Raw genomic sequence first — 16,081 nt, forward strand, 5'->3', positions numbered from 1 at the left:
CCAGATAGGATGCTTTCTATGGCGCATCGGTAAAAGTTGGTGAGAGTCAAAGGGGTCAAACCAAGTTTCTTTAGCCTCCTGAGGAAGTAGAGGCACTGGTGAGCTTTCTTGGCTGTGGCATCTACGTGATTTGACCAGGACAGGCTGTTGGTGATGTTCACACCCAGGAACTTGAAGCTCTCAACCCTCTCGACCTCAGTACCATTGATATAGACAGGTGCATGTACACCACCGCCTTTCCTGAAGTCAATGACCAGCTCTTTTGTTTTGTTGACATTGAGGGAAAGGTTGTTATCATGACACCATTCCACTATGCTCTCTATTTCCTTCCTGTACTCTGACTCATCGCTGTTTGAGATACAGCCGACAACGGTGGTATCATCTGCAAACTTGTAGATGGAATAGAGTAGAATCTGGCCACACAGTCATGAGTGTATAGGGAGTAGAGTAGAGGGCTGAGGACTCAGCCTTGTGGGGCACCAGTGTTGAGAACAATCGTGTCGGAGGTATTGCTGCCTATCCTCACTGATTGCAGTCTGTTGGTCAGAAATTCAAGGATCCAGTTACAGAGGGAGGTGTTGAGTCCTAGGTCTCGGAGTTCTTGGGTAATAATATTCCTATTTCAGAGTCGGGATGCTGAGCGTATGAGCCCCTACTTTGGTTCAACCTTGGGCCTGTTGTCCAAATTTTTATCATCATGGGGGTAACCCTTTGAATAAGACAATGAAGACTCTTTATTGCAATCTCAAGGTCTTCTGGCATAGCTTGTGAATTCTTGGCATCTTGGCCAACATTACCACTGTAAATTGCATTTTGGCTCAGTTTGTCGATCATTCTTCTGTAGAATGTCTGTGGCTCATGGAAAGATCTTGAGGCACTGGACACTCATAAAACTTTAAAAAGACTCTTGGTCTGGATACCTATAGGATAGTCTTAATTTAATGTATCAATGTCACAGGATTAGATGAAGATCAAGTCTAAAAACAATTGACAAAACACTGCAGATGCTAAAAATATAAAATAAAAACAGGCAATGCTGAAAACACTCAACAGATCAGGTGGCATCTGTGGAAAGGAAAACTGTTAGCATTTCAGGTCCAAACTGTCGTGTAATCTAAAGCTAGCCTTCTACCCAATTGTGTCTGCTTCATACAAAGGTGGATAAGGTTAAAATGTCCGCTGGTAGTCATAAAGGTGGGGCTGAAATCTTCGCAAGTTCATTAAATTTGGAAGAAACTTCTCAGATTTGCAAGGCTCCCAAGTACTTCCATCTTAAATAAGTTTATCTGGCAAGAATAGTGAAGAGTATAACATAGTTTTTTTTAGAAAAATAACTCATTGATATTATTTTGAAATCTAATAAACACTTGAAAGAAGGATAGCTTACTAAAGAATGATCAACGCGAGTTCCTGAAAGAGCCATGGAGTCGTATAGCACAGCAATAGGCCCTTCAGCCCTACTCGTCCATGCCAGCCTGTGCTAACCCCATTTGCCTGCATTTGGCTCATATCCCTCTAAGGCTTTCCTATCCATGTACCTGTCTAAATGTCTTTTAAATTGTCCCTGCCTCTACCACCTCTTCTGGCAGCTTGTTCCATATGCACACCACTCTCTGTGTGGAAAAACTTGCTCCTCAAGTTCCCTTTATATGTTTTCCCTCTCATCTTAAACCTATGCCCTTTTGTCTCAGACTCCCCTACCCTGAGGAGAAAGGCTGCGACCAGCCACCTTATCTATGCTCCTCATGATTTTATATTCCTCTAAGGTCACCCTCAGCCTCCTATATTCCAGGTAAAACAGCTCCAGTCTATCCAGTCTCTTCTTATAATTCAAGCCCGGTGACATCCTCCTGAATCTTTTCTGCATACTTTCCAGCTTATTGACAGGTTTCCTATAGCAAGGCAACCAGAAATGCACACCAAGTGCATTCTCACCAACGTCTTGTACAGCTGTAACGTAAGTTTCCAACTTATGTACTCAGTACCCTGACCAATGAAGGCAAGTTTGCCAAATGCCTTCTTCTCCACTCTGTCTACCTGTGTAGAGAGAGAGGGGTCATAAATAATTTGGTGGAGTTGATATTGAAGTTGGGGAAACTGCAGTTAGTGTATATTTTATTTCCAGAAACCTTTTAAATGATTTCTGAGGGGAAAAGGGGCAAAGAACAAAATACAGGGTATGGCTTTGGAAAAACAATGGCTTGGAGATAAGGAATGAAACTCAGGAACAGTGGAAGCAAGTCAATTGGGAAAGTATTTATAAGTGGAAACTGTAAATGATTATTTTGATGTTTGAAAGTTTATAAGTGACTTAGATAAATTATGATAAGCTGTCTCCGAATTTGCCTGGGATACCAAAATGATGAAGTAGATTAAGTAATCAGAAATGTTGCAAGCGCACTTAAGAGGCTTTGCATCTTTGAAGTAACTGGACAACAGGAGGCTGATGCATCTTGTTGTGTGAGATAATTGGTTTTGGAACATGGAGGATAAAAGAGAATATGATATCCTAACTGGAGCAATGGCATGTGCTGATTTAAGAAGGGGGCATATGGGGTGAAATTGATTCTACTGAAAATAGAATCATGCTGAAGATTAAATTGAATTTTTTTCACTAAAATTATTAATAAAGCAGTTCCCCTCCCACAGGGGCTCTGATGGATGAATGTATGAAACTGTCAGTATTGTGTGTGCCTGTTTTATAAAATGGTACATCAACTAATGGGATACAATTAGCAGAGGAACAGAGTGCACATCTAGAAAGGCTGCTGTACTATTTATAATATTGTATAAATTTTTGGAAACCTAATCTCAGGAAGGATATTGAGCTGATTAATTAGAGAACTCCTGGGAGTACTATGAATGTGGTTAAATGATCATCTTGCTGAACAAAAGTCACAATGACTGACCTAAAATTTAAAAATCTGCAGTTGCTGTAATCCTGAAATAAAAATGGAGGATGCTGGGGATACTCAGCAGGTCAAGCAACATAGCTAGAGAAAGAAACAGAATTAACGCTTCAAGTCAATGACCTTTCATTAGAATGACTGACTGTTCTCCCTACAATTCTACTTCTGCTCAGTTGAGCACACCAATTATGAGGAGAGAATGGATAGGCGGGGTTTGTTTCCCTTGGAGCAGAGGAGGAAAACAAAAATTATGAGGGGCAGAGATCGATAGAGTGGATTCTGAGATACTTCTCCTCATGGCAGAGGCGTATAAAACCAAAAGGCAGATGTTTAAGGCAAGGGGCAGGATGTTTAAGAGGAATCTGAGGAAGAATTTGGATGAGTTCACAAATTGGCAAGGACAGAGGCTGTGGGCATTAGGGAAAATCTGAGTTCTTGGTGATTAGTGTGGTTCCGGTGGTCTGAAGGACCTCTTACTGTGCTGTAGACTCTATGTAGGACTCTATGAATAAATTCACTGTGCACATATAGTATAATAAAATTATGGTGATCCAATGAAGTAGGTACATCACTTTGGAGAGTTAGGCTATTTCTGCTATGTTCTCTATAACCTGTAATGTTCTCAGTGAACTCTGAGACAAGGAGTTGTTGAAATGTAGAGAGAACGGCAACAAAAGGATGAGCTAAGATGTGCCACTCACCTGTTAGCATGCTAACCAAGTGTATCTTCTCCCCAGTCAGTTAGCTGACCTCCCATACATTAAGACATCTATTCTGACTGTCATCCTTCTGAGGATTGGCCCTGGCAGTCCCAATCAACCTGTTGGAATTCATTGATCAAAGTCAGCTCCTCTCTTCTTTGTCCAGATCCAGCCCTTTTAGAGGCTTCTACTGTGTCCTGAATTTACATTGGGCTGGGTTTTGCTGTGACAGTGACAGTGAGACTAACACCACTCACTGCTGTTCAGTCAAAATGGGACACTGACTTCCAGTGACCACAGATTTGTAGTTAAAGGATGAAATCCAGATGTTGCTTTTGGAGATGCATTTCACCACCAAAACTACACCAGAATAATTCATTGTAGTCTGACTCGCTACTTCAAACTTGGAAGAGAGTTAAATTCCTGTACTGACATCATAGGTGCAAAATAAACTCAACAGAAAAAGGTTGACCATGTACAATCTTAAGCTGTCTTAATTACCGCCAAATAGCGTCTCTGAATCTGAAAATGAACATTTTTATAAACGTGAAGTCTCATTCCTTCACCTTGTAACTACTGCTAGAGATTTTCAACTTTCCTGTCTTATCTTTTTCTCCAGTTCCACCTTTCCTTTCTCTCTTTTGCTTTCTGTACATGATTTGACATTGATTTAAATACTCTAACTTGTAGTTATTAGCCCAGTCTCTGCATTTTTAATTAACACTTGATAAGTGGCAGATGGAGTTCAATCTGGAGAAGTGTGAGGTGGTACACTTTGGAAGGACAAACTCCAAGGCAGAGTACAAAGTTAATGGCAGGATTCTTGGTAGTGTGGAGGAGCAGAGGGATCTGGGTCCATATCCACAGATCACTGAAAGTTGCATCACAGGTGGATAGGGTAGTTAAGAAAGCTTATGGGGTGTTAGCTTTCATAAATCGAGGGATCGAGTTTAAGAGCTGCAAGGTAATGATGCAGCTCTATAAAATTCTCTTTAGACCATACTTAGAGTACTGTGTCCAGTTCTGGTTGCCTTATTATAGGAAGGATGTGGAAGCGTTGGAAAGGGTGCAGAGGAGATTTACCAGGATGCTGCCTGGATTAGAGAGTATGCATTATGAGGAGAGACTAAGGGAATCAGGGCTTTACTTTTTGGAAAGGAGGAGGATGAGAGGAGACATTATAGAGGTGTACCAAATATTAAGAGGAATAGATAGTGAACAGCCAGCGTCTCTTTCCCAGGGCACCAATGCTCAATACAAGAGGGCAATGGGTGGGAAGTTCATGGGAGATATTAGAGGAAGGTTTTTTACCCAGAAAGTGGTTGGGACATGGAATGCACTGCCTGGGGTGGTGGTGGAGGCAGGTACATTGGTCAAATTCAAGAGATTACTAGATGAGCATATGGAGGAATTTAAAATAGGGGGATATGTGGGAGGAAGGGGTTAGATAGTCTTAGGTGAGGTTTAAAAGTTGGCACAACATTGTGGGCCGAAGGGCCTGTATTGAGCTGTACTGTTCTAACGCTTCTTCAATCCTATTGGTTAAAAGGACACACAGTGGCATGGTTTGTTCCTCGATGCTCTGCAAAGGCTGCTGCTCTTTCTGGGTGTTTGGCTGTCAATAAATTGCCATGAAGTATGCCATTTATATTCTTAAAAAATCTGCTGTAAAGTGCAAGTCTAACAAATGGCTGGCACCATTCTTTCACTGCTTTGGAAAACCCAGTGTAATGTGCCACAGTGTTGTATGGTTGAAGAAAGCTGCTGCATGTGCCTTCGAGTGACAGTGGAAGAGAATATGCTTGAGCAGTCACAACCTTGATTGAAATTCCGATCTGCAGCAAGGAGTTTGATACAAAGGTGAATCCTTATTGTAATTTTTACCTTTCTCAGTTCAGGCATCCTCTAGATCTGGTACCGAGTAGCACTGCAAGATGGATCAACATAGTTTGCTGCACTGCTGATATTCCTATAGTGCCAACTGAAAAGCATTTTTGCCTTCCATGCACCATCACTAATATCTCTTGATCAGATTCTCAGCAATGATTCTGACAAGGCAGCAAATTTCTGGAAGTGTTTGAGGTCAGATACTTCAATACTGAGGTTCATTCGGTATACCATGGAGATACAAGAGATTGCAGATGCTGGAATCTGGAGCAACAAACAGTCTGCTGGAGGACCTCAGTATTTGAGTGCTGAGGCAGGGTTTTGACTCGAAACATCCTTTCCTCCCACAGATGCTGCTCAACCCTCTGAGCTCCTCCAGCAGATTGTTCACCAAACAATGTATCACCATAGTGGCCCACATCCCATCCCATCCCAGCCCAGCCTGCAATCATGTCAATGCTTTTCTCAACCAATATAAAACTATGCTGATGCTAGGATGAGACCCAGTTCCCAATAAAGGATCAGCTCCTCACATTCTTGGTACATGTACAAAGATAACTAACAGTGACGTACATTTTCTTGGACACCGGTGCCCTGTGCTGATGTACATCTACCAGGCTGACGAACTGGCAGAGTGATTTTTCATGTATAATAGATTTGTTACATCATAAAGGAGACGATGTGACTCATGTATTCCATGCTGGCTATCTGTAGAGCAATCATTAACCCGCTCCTTCCCCATACCCCTGCACTTATTCTGTTCCAACCTCCCCTACAAGCAAATGTGCAAGAAAAAAATCTTTTTGCATTATTCCTGTATCTTTTGCACATGACTTTAAATAAACCTTAACCACTTCTTAACCACTTGCTATAGGGAACTGCCTTCTTCCTGCTCTATCTAAACCTGTGATGATCTTGTCCATCTCTATCAAATTTTATCTCAATCTTGTTTGATTCCAGATGCTGGAATCTAGATCAAAAAGTAAACTGCTGGAAGATCTCAACAGATCAAGCAACATCTCTGGAGGCAAAGGGATTGTCAACATTTCAAGTTGAGACCCTGCATCAGGACTGCAACTCTAATTAATAACAGCAACAAATACAGTTTGGTGCTGCAGAATATTATAAACATGATATCAAGAAATAGCCGAGAGCTCTTGGACAGTCAATATCCCAGCTGTAGTACTGAAGCCTTGCACTTTTGAACTAGCTGCTGCTCTAAGCAAGCTATTCCAGTACAGATACAACACTGGCATCTACCCAACAATGTGGAGATTTGTCCAGGGATGTCCTATTCGCATAAAGGTCTGATGCAGTCCATCATCTGTATCAGATCTTGCCACCTTAGGTACAGTAAATATATTTGAATCATGTTGAGTATTTTCCACATAAAGTCCTCTTCACTTCTGTAGCTTGGTTCCAATCCAACACCGATGCCATAGCCATCTAATTCTCAAATAGCAAAAAGCTGCAGATGCTGGAAATCTGAAATAAGAACAGAAAATGTTGGAAACAGTCAGAAGGTCATGCAGCATTGGTGGAGGGAAAAACAGAGTTAACATTTCAGGTTGATGACCTGAAAGCCCAAGTTCTGAAGAAAGGTCATTAACCTGAGACATTAACTCTGTTTCTCGCTCCACAGATGCTGCCTGGTCTTTTGAGTGTTTCCAGCATTTACTGTTTTCACTTCCTTCACAAGTTCAGTAAATGGAACATTCCAAGACTCTAGAACCAAACTGAGAGCTGGAAGTTCTAATAACCATGGCATCTTTGAAGATTTCCTTGAGGTGAGCAACATCCTTTTGTGTAGAAGATTGTTAACCACCAATGTTTTACAACCACACATAGAACAGTACAGCACAGGAAAGACCCTTCAGCCCACCACTTCTGTGCTGACCATGGTGCCAAATTAAACTCATCCCATCTGCCCGTACGTGATCCACATCCCTCCGTTCCCTGCATATTCATGTGCCTGCATAAAACCACTATCATATCTGCTTCCGCCACTGACCCTGGCAATACATTCCAGGCACCTACTGTTCTCTTTTTGAAAATAAATCTGTCTCCCACATCTCCTTTAAACTTTTCCCCTCTCACCTTAAAGCTATGCCCTCTAGTATTTGACATTCCTACCCTGGGAAAAACACTTTGACTGTCTACCCTATCTTTGACTCTCATAATTTTATAAACTTCTATCAGATCTCCCTTCGGCCTCCGATGCTCCAGAGAAAACAATCGACGTTTGTTCAACCTCTCCTTATAGCTAATACGATCAAGCCCAAAGCATGGGCATGTGTCAAAAGAAGTAAAGGGAAGTTGATGGACATGTGAGAGAGAATAAGTTGCTGGGAAAATAAGAAGACGTAGAAGGGGTTAATAGAGTTGCTCTGCTGGGAGTCAGCAGATAACTACCTTCTGTGTTGTAATAAGTAAGAAAGAAAGGGTCCAAGATAATGTTATCAAATAAATGAAAACAGATACAATAGAAGTTTTCTCATCACTGTTGTCCAATGACAGACTAACTTATGTTTGGAAAGGATTAATAGAAGGTGCAGAATGAGATCAACTTACTTTTGCATTTATTTGATACTCATAGAGGTTGAAACATTACAAATTTGGTTTAGAAAGTAACCTGAATCACACTTCTTGCTTCTGATTTTTCAGCAATCTGTGTTAAAAGGTTTTATTCCCATTTACACCTTGATTAGCTCAGCCCTTGCAAAGCTGTGCTACCCAGTTGTAAATGCATTGCAAGCACACTGCGAAACTCCTCAACAGCAACTTGTTACAATCGGGTCCCATTAACACAGCAAAACATCCCACATGAACACAAATTTCTGCTGAACAGTCACGCTAATTTGTGCAGAGCAGGGCATGTAATCAAGGACTGGAGTGTGTCCAAGAGTTCATTATAGCTTAATGGATATTTTTTTTAAAAAACTGAGCAAGATATGGATTTGAGGTCAGCATCTAGAAACTGGGAGCAATAGTTAGGCCATTAAGCTTCAGTTCAAGGTCAATTAATAACAGTATAGATTATGAAACCTTATCTCAATTTTTTTTGTACTAGGCTAATTTGACTCTTTAAATCTAGATGTTCAATGATTAGCATTACTCACAAAGGTTCTGAGTCTGGTCAGTATCTGATCTGTTAAAGAATTATCAATGTTTTAACCAGGACCTTTGTTTTATGACAACATTACATTTACAAAGGTACTAAATACTCATTAAATATACAGTAGCTGTCAGTATAATTTGTTTTCTACAGACTTAGCCATTAGGCAGACTAACCAAGACTGACTAGATCTGTTCTCTGATTCATTTCTTGTAAAGGTTAATTTAACTATTCCTGACCATGGTAATGGCAAATGCATATGATGTGATAGACTGAAACAATGTCCAGAACTAGTGTTAAGCATGGGAAATGAGTTGATAATGTAACCAACAATGAGAGGTTAGGCTTCTTCTGATCTCATCCACATTGTACAAGAAAACATTTGATGTGCAAGTATTTAGAAATGATCATTAGTTTGAATTATGCAGACTATTGCATGTGCGTCTTTTAGTTGTTGCTTTTAGTTGCTTTTAGTGGGCAGGCACAGTAGTGTAGTGGTTGGCCTAATGCTTTACAGTGCCAGTGACCCGGGTTCAATTCCCGCCGCTGTCTGTAAGGAGTTTGTATGTTATCCCTGTGTCTGCGTGGGTTTCCTCTGGGTCCTCCGGTTTCCTCCCACATTCGAAAGACGTACAGGTTAGGAAGTTATGGGCATGCTGTGTTGGCACCGGAAGCGTGGCAACACTTGCGGGCTGCCCCCAGAACACTACGCGAAAGGTACATTTCAGTGTGTGTTTCGCTGTACATGTGACTAATAAAGAAATCTTGTACACTCAGCAAAACTTTTAATTGCTGCAAAACTGTTTGTGTTTCTTCCACTGGTTTTTCATCATACATCGTAACATCCTTAGGGAACTGACTTTCTCCCAGACCTCAGTAATTGCCTGGATTAGTCAGGAATCCAGGAGATTCCCTTGTGGGAGGTTATGCAGTGTTGATTAGAACCTTACGGTTCAGTTCGTTTTACGGTTGTTCTCTTAAATCCCGATAGGAAAATGTCCACAGGAGACATAAGAGACTGCATATGCTGGAATCTGGACCAACGAAACATACAGCTGGAGGAACTCAGCGGGTCAGGCAGCATCTGAGGAGGGAAGGGGATAGTCAATGTTTCAGGATCTTGACCTGAAATATCAACTATCCTTTGCCTCCACAGGTTCTGCTTGAACTGCTGAGTTCCTCCTGCAGTTTATTTTTCTTTCTTGGAAAATGCCCATATCTGTAACCAATGCTGTCAATGCAATTTACTGAAACGATTTGCTTTCATCTTCTCCTGTTTCATCACCAGCACTCCCTCCACTCCCAGCCCCATCCCAAAACTCCTGTCTCCATCTCCTTGAAGGGCCAAGGCAGATAGTGTTCAATGGGTTGTGGTCACAGACAAAGAGAAGGTTGCAGACAAATCAGGGAGAATCAAGCTTTTGGTGTTAACAAACCTGAGCAAGAAGAGGAAAGTAAGCCCAACAGTTCTGAGGTGCTGTGGGAAAGACTTGAGTAGACACAGCTCATTTGCTTAAAGAGGTTCTGGTAGATTAGGTAAGGTTAATATGGTTTAGATATAACCATAATCAGAAGATATGATGTGGTCAGATCAGAAGGAATTGGCACGGTCATGCAACAGTTAGTGCTGCTGCCTCACACCTCTAGGGACCTAGGTCTGATCCTGACCTTAGGTGCTGCCTGTGTGGAGCTTGCACGTTCTCCTGTGACCACTTGGGTTTTTATTGGGTTCTCTGGTTTCCTCCCACACCCCAAGTATCCCAGTAGGCTAATAGACTACTTGGTGTAAGTAATTGGGTATGTGGGAGAAAATAGGGCTACAGGGAAGTAAGGAGAGAGGGGATGGGACTGATGGGATCACTCGGCTGGGAGCCACCGTGGACTCAAAGTGCTGAATGGCTTCCTTCCCTGTCATAATATGTAAGTATATAACCAGGTGATTGGCAAAAGAACCAAAAGGATGATGAAGGTTGTTGTTTTGTGCAGTGGTATTGGTATTGGTTTATTATTGTCACTTGTACCAAGGTACAGTGAAAATCTTGTCTTGCATGCCGTTCGTACAGATCAATTCATTCTACACAGTGCAGTTATGTTGAGTTAGTACAGAGGTAGTACAGGTAAAAACAATAACAGTACAGAGTAAAGTGTCACAGCTACAGAGAAAGTGCAGTGCAATAAGGCGCAATGTCACAACAAGGTAGATCGTGAGGTCAGAGTCAATCTCATTGTATAAGCAAACCATTCTGGAATGCACTGCTTGAAAGAGTAGTGGAAGCAAATTCACTAGTGCCTTTCAAGGGAGAACTGGTTACGTGCTCTGTGTTGATCCAATAATAAACAGGGGGATGTGACCATTGAATATCTTCATAAGAGCCAGCGGAGGGATAACTGGCTGAATAGCTGCCTTCTGTGCTGGACAGCTCTATAATTTAGTTTGCGTTTATAATTTAATTGCGTGTGCACAATTGATGTTGCTTTACCATCTTAGAAAAGCAGAAGCTGCCTCCCAATGGAAGCATCAGGTGGGGACACAGAAACATTGGGAAATCCTGGATATCCTGAATGACGTGGCTACAGTGTGTTCTATCTACAAAATGTGTTGCAGTTACTCATCTAGGCTGCTCCAAAAGTACCTCATAAATCTGTGACTGCTGGCACCAAGGAGAGCAGCAGATACATGGGAACCTGCAGGTTCCCTCCAAGTCACTCACCGTCCTGATTTGGATATAAATCACCGTTTCTTCATAGTTGCTTGGTCTACTGCCTAGAAAGCCCCACTCAACAACAGTGAAAGTACCTTCAACAGAAGAATTGCAAACAGTTCAAGAAAGCTGCTCACCACCACCTTCTCAAGGGCAAGTGGGGATGGGCAGTAAATGCTGGCTTTGCCAGTGACGTCCACAACCTGTGATGATAATAAAATGTTTCTCTTCAGCGAATGGATGGGATTTGTTGGGGTAACCCAGGCCATTTTCCTGGTTTATACAATTCTAGTTTGATGGCTGCACATGTAAAGCAAACATTAATAAAATCGCCACCTATGTGTTGTCCCTCTGTGCCTATAAACTTGCAGACAGTGAAATGTATGCTCCATCTAGAACAGTCTGCCAGTCACATCCTTGTCCTTGCTTATTATGTGCCCTTTTGGATTAATTAACAACTGGTTAACTTTGGTCTGTTCAAGCCATCATTTGGATTAGTTCTGCAACCCATTTCATCATGTGTGTCCCAAGATAAAGGTAAAAATCAGAATTTAATTTTGGTACTGAATTCTCTGCTCCACCTGTATTTTAGTATTGAATGTGCATTCTGTTTCTTTAGCTGGTGGCATCGATCGTGTTCATCAGTTTTGGTGTAGTGGCGTCTTTCTGTTGTGCCATTGTTGATGGTGTATTTGCTGCCAGACATATTGTGAGTATAATTCTTCTATTGATGCTGATTTGCCAAAGAGATTCAATGTTAATTAGTTGTGTCTGTTTTCATGCAACCCCATGTATTAAGTGATTTCATGATTTCGTGACTTTTAAGCACTTGGTTCTTAAGAATACTAACACACAATGACAGAGACAACCCTGGTAAAATCAACCTCTTGTATATTTTAGGATGTGCATGTTTATATAACTCCAAGAACCTGTGGCCCATGTGGTACCACTCCTGCCAAGTAACTGGATGGAAAAAGTTCTCAGTCTTGTACATTGGGAACTCCAGTGTAATACACGTGCTCCCCCTCCCCCTCCCCCTTTCCCTCTATATTTACTCCATGAATATTGCAGAGATTTTTTGTGAGCCCTTTTGAGAGGCAAACAAAACACTGCTTTCATACATCTATTATGTAGACACATAGTTTTCACTGTTTTATTTAAACTAGTCTCAGTTGAAGAAATTGTCTGATCTGTAGTGTTTGCCTCTTTAGCTTCCTATATAGTTCATCTTTTTGTACACACAGCCCAATGATCACTCACCTGCTTTATTGCTTTAATATTATAACAACATATTCACTATAGATCATAAATAGAGTTGCAAGAGGATCAATTATTAAATAGTGGATTGGAGGGATAAATGAACTATACTGCCGGACTCAAGACACACCAGTCTGAATTCACATTCCCCCACAAGATCACTAAAACAGGTGATCGAGTTATTATTTCTTTGTTATTTGTATGAAAATTGGTTCTTCATTTCCCTACATTAAAACAGTGTCAATATTTCAGAAGCTCTTTATTGGCTGTTAAGTGCATTTAGATGTGTTGATATTGTAAGAGGTTCTAAAATGGAGGTTCTTTACTTGGGTGCTATTTTGTTACCCAGAACAAGATCAATCACTGCTTCCCCAGAGATGTACAAAAGTATTGCTTGAAGAAAGGAAGCTACAAACAGATTAGGATTATGGTTTTCTTTTCTCCATTTCCTCTGTTCCTATCCTAGTCAGTGAATGCATAAGATAGATCCCTTAAAACAGTAATTATTCATTTATAATTGCTTTGTTATGTGGTCCGCACATTTTATTTTCCTTTTCTCTCCCACACTTTTGTAACAATCCTAGCTACTAACAATGTTGACTGTACTGGAGAACTTACATAGAGAATAATGCTGAAATACAAACAGAAAATGCTATCAATACTCAGCAAGCCAGGCAGCATTTATGAAAAAAGAGACAGAGTTACATTTCAGGCTGATTACTCTTCATCATTACTGGGAATGGTTCTGATGAGTGGAGAAGTATCAGTGGAGTGACCGGCAGGCCCTTGTTTCAGGGTCAGTCTTGATTCAACAGTATTGGTATTGGAGTATTTGGTGCATGTGACAATAATAAACCAATATCAAGACCAATACTGTTGAATCAAGGCTGAAACATTGGCCTGTTAGGACCATAAGAAAACAATTGAGGGACTGTTTATAGACATGTGTCTTTTTGTTTTGTTCATTAGAAGATCAGCACGTTAGTGAGAAAAGAAATTGAGGGGTTATAACAGTTCATGTGGAGAAAACGTTAAAAACTGAATGTATTAATAAAGGGGTTTGTCGATTGAATCTCTGGAGATATCTTGCGTGATGCAAAGATGCCTCTTATGCAGAAGTGGGAATAATGTAGAAAGTGGCTGTTGGAGCAGTTTGCCCCAGTATTGAATTAATGTTTGATCAAACTGCAAAATTAAGCATGGAAGTGTAACATATTCAATTCTCCAGCTAACACTAACAAAATGTTGCCATTAGCATGTAAGTGTATGTTTGGTTATTGTATGCTGGAGAATATTTAGAAATAACTTAAGGAGCGGACAGGAAAGTGGGAGAAGGTATAAGTACCAGATGAGCAGATTAGTCTCTTAGATTCTGTACGATATAAGGACATCTGTTTACCTAACCTAAAGCAGCTGGCAGCTTTGTGCGCTGATCACACATTCATTTGCCTCTGCTCTATCATTTTGACGGTAGAGATCATTTAACCTTGCACTGGACTGAAACCAATTTATATAATGGGCCATGTATTTCCCTACCCTGCAGAACATACATTGCTTCCAACTTTCATATATTCAGAATCTCTGTTTGGTTCTGAGCGAAACCTGTGTATAAATATATTGCTAGTTAATTTACTGATACTTTTCTCGTTCGTACTTGGCATGTGGCCATCCCTGACAAGATTGGCAGTTATTCCATTTCATTAGTTCCCCAAAGTCTTGCAATATTATCTAAAAGAGAGTGGAATGATCAGTGATTAATTCAATGGATTTAGTCTAGTGCAATTTGCAACTTAAGTCTAAATCAAGTTTAGACTGAGAGGAACAGGTGTCTGCCATCCAGACCCTTGAATCTGAACTGTCATTCAATTAGATTGTGGCTGATCTTTGTGTCATTCATCTGCCAAGGTTCTATAATCCTTAACACCTCTTTCTAACAAACAATTTTCAATTGACACCCCTGTCTCTCATTTTGGGTGAGAGAGTGAGACTTGCAAAGAAATGCTTCCTGATACCACTCCTGAATAGTCTTTCTTCAATTTTAAGGTCATGACCCTGAATTGGATTGAACTGAGGAACCGAATTTAAGTTACTCAATTTTAACAGAGTCCTAGATCACACTAAATTACCATTCTATCTACAATAGATATATTGATGCCGTTGGAGAGTTTGTCTCCGAAACCAGAGTTGAGTGGTTTTATGATGTAATAGAACAGGAACAGGTCCTTCGGCCCAAAATGTCTGTGCTGACCACGATGCCAAATTAAACTGATCCCATCTGCTTGCATATGATCCATATCCCTCCATTCCCTGCATGTTCATGTGCCCAAAATTCTGGACGTTTCATCCAACTACGAATGGTTGGCTTATAGAGTGAAATCTCCTATTGCCCAGCATAGATCCGTCACACCACAAGGTTTAGTAGAACATATAAACTTTGAAGCATTAGTAAAAAAAATAGTGGATGCATGATTAGTTGTGCTGCAAAATTTGACATGGTAATGCTCTCTTCCACTGCAGGACATCCGACCTTTCCACGCAGGGAGATGCCAGTATTATTCCAGTGGGACTCCATACCCTTCAGACGATTATAATGCAGAGGTACGTTTCCCAACACTGGCTCAGCATTATTACTGAGTACTGTACATTATTATTGTGTTGATAATTCTGAATGGACTGTGGTTCCCACGTGGCAAACCTGGGCATTCTCAGTCATGTATCCAAACATACTTAATTTCTGTTTATTTGGTTTTGTTTTGCTTGTTATATTTCTTGCACACACCATGGAGATGACAGTTCTCCACCAGGACCCTGCTATCATGGCAGGTATTGTGTGAAGGCTGTTTGATTGCCCATAGATAGGGAGGAAGGCTGATCATTGCATGCAGATCTATTCATCTTTTTACTTCTTTGTGCAGTTTTGCCCCCTTTGCCACCCCTTTTCTTCCTCAGCCAGTGACACACTGATGCAGTATCAACCCCGCCCCCCCTCCCCCACTGATATTTTTGGGAAAGCTGATTGGAAATGCTGGCATGGATGGAAGTCAGTCCTCCTTATCCAGTCCAGCCAATATGTGACAACAGACCCCTGAATGTGGTCGACTCTTAACTACCCTCTGAAATAGCCCAGCAAGCAACTCAGTTCAGGAGCACTAAGGAATGGATAATAAATGGAGACACAAGAGACTGCAGATGCTGGAATCCAGAGCAACACACAGCAAGCTGGAGGAACTCAGCGGGTCAGGCAACATCTGTGGAAGGAAATGGACAGTTGATGTTTCGGGTCGAAACCCTTTTCTGGATGAAGGGTCTCAAGCCGAAACATTGTCTGTCCATTTCCCTCCATAGATGCTGACTGGCCCATTGAGTTCCTCCAACTTGCTCTGTGTTAAGATGGATAATAAGTGCTGGCTTTGCATTTGCCTTTGACCCCACTCTCCCTGACCTCTCCCTCCACATCAACCTTTCTAATCATACTTGTGGACATTTCATTGATACTGGTCCTCTCCTCTA

The 16,081-nt window shown here is 41.2% G+C and overlaps 1 protein-coding gene across 4 annotated transcripts in view; it reads left to right on the forward strand.

The window, feature by feature from the left end:
- Positions 1-16,081, forward strand: part of tmem255a (transmembrane protein 255A) — a 47,748-nt gene that overhangs the window by 9,349 nt on the left and 22,318 nt on the right. For all 4 annotated transcript variants that reach the window (XM_052021461.1, XM_052021459.1, XM_052021462.1 and 1 more), the window contains 2 exons: positions 11,934-12,023; positions 15,089-15,169. In XM_052021461.1, coding sequence (XP_051877421.1) covers positions 11,934-12,023; positions 15,089-15,169 — 171 coding nt within the window. The remainder of the gene's footprint in view (positions 1-11,933; positions 12,024-15,088; positions 15,170-16,081) is intronic.

Source organism: Pristis pectinata, chromosome 8, assembly GCF_009764475.1.
Source record: "Pristis pectinata isolate sPriPec2 chromosome 8, sPriPec2.1.pri, whole genome shotgun sequence".
NCBI lineage: Eukaryota > Metazoa > Chordata > Chondrichthyes > Rhinopristiformes > Pristidae > Pristis > Pristis pectinata.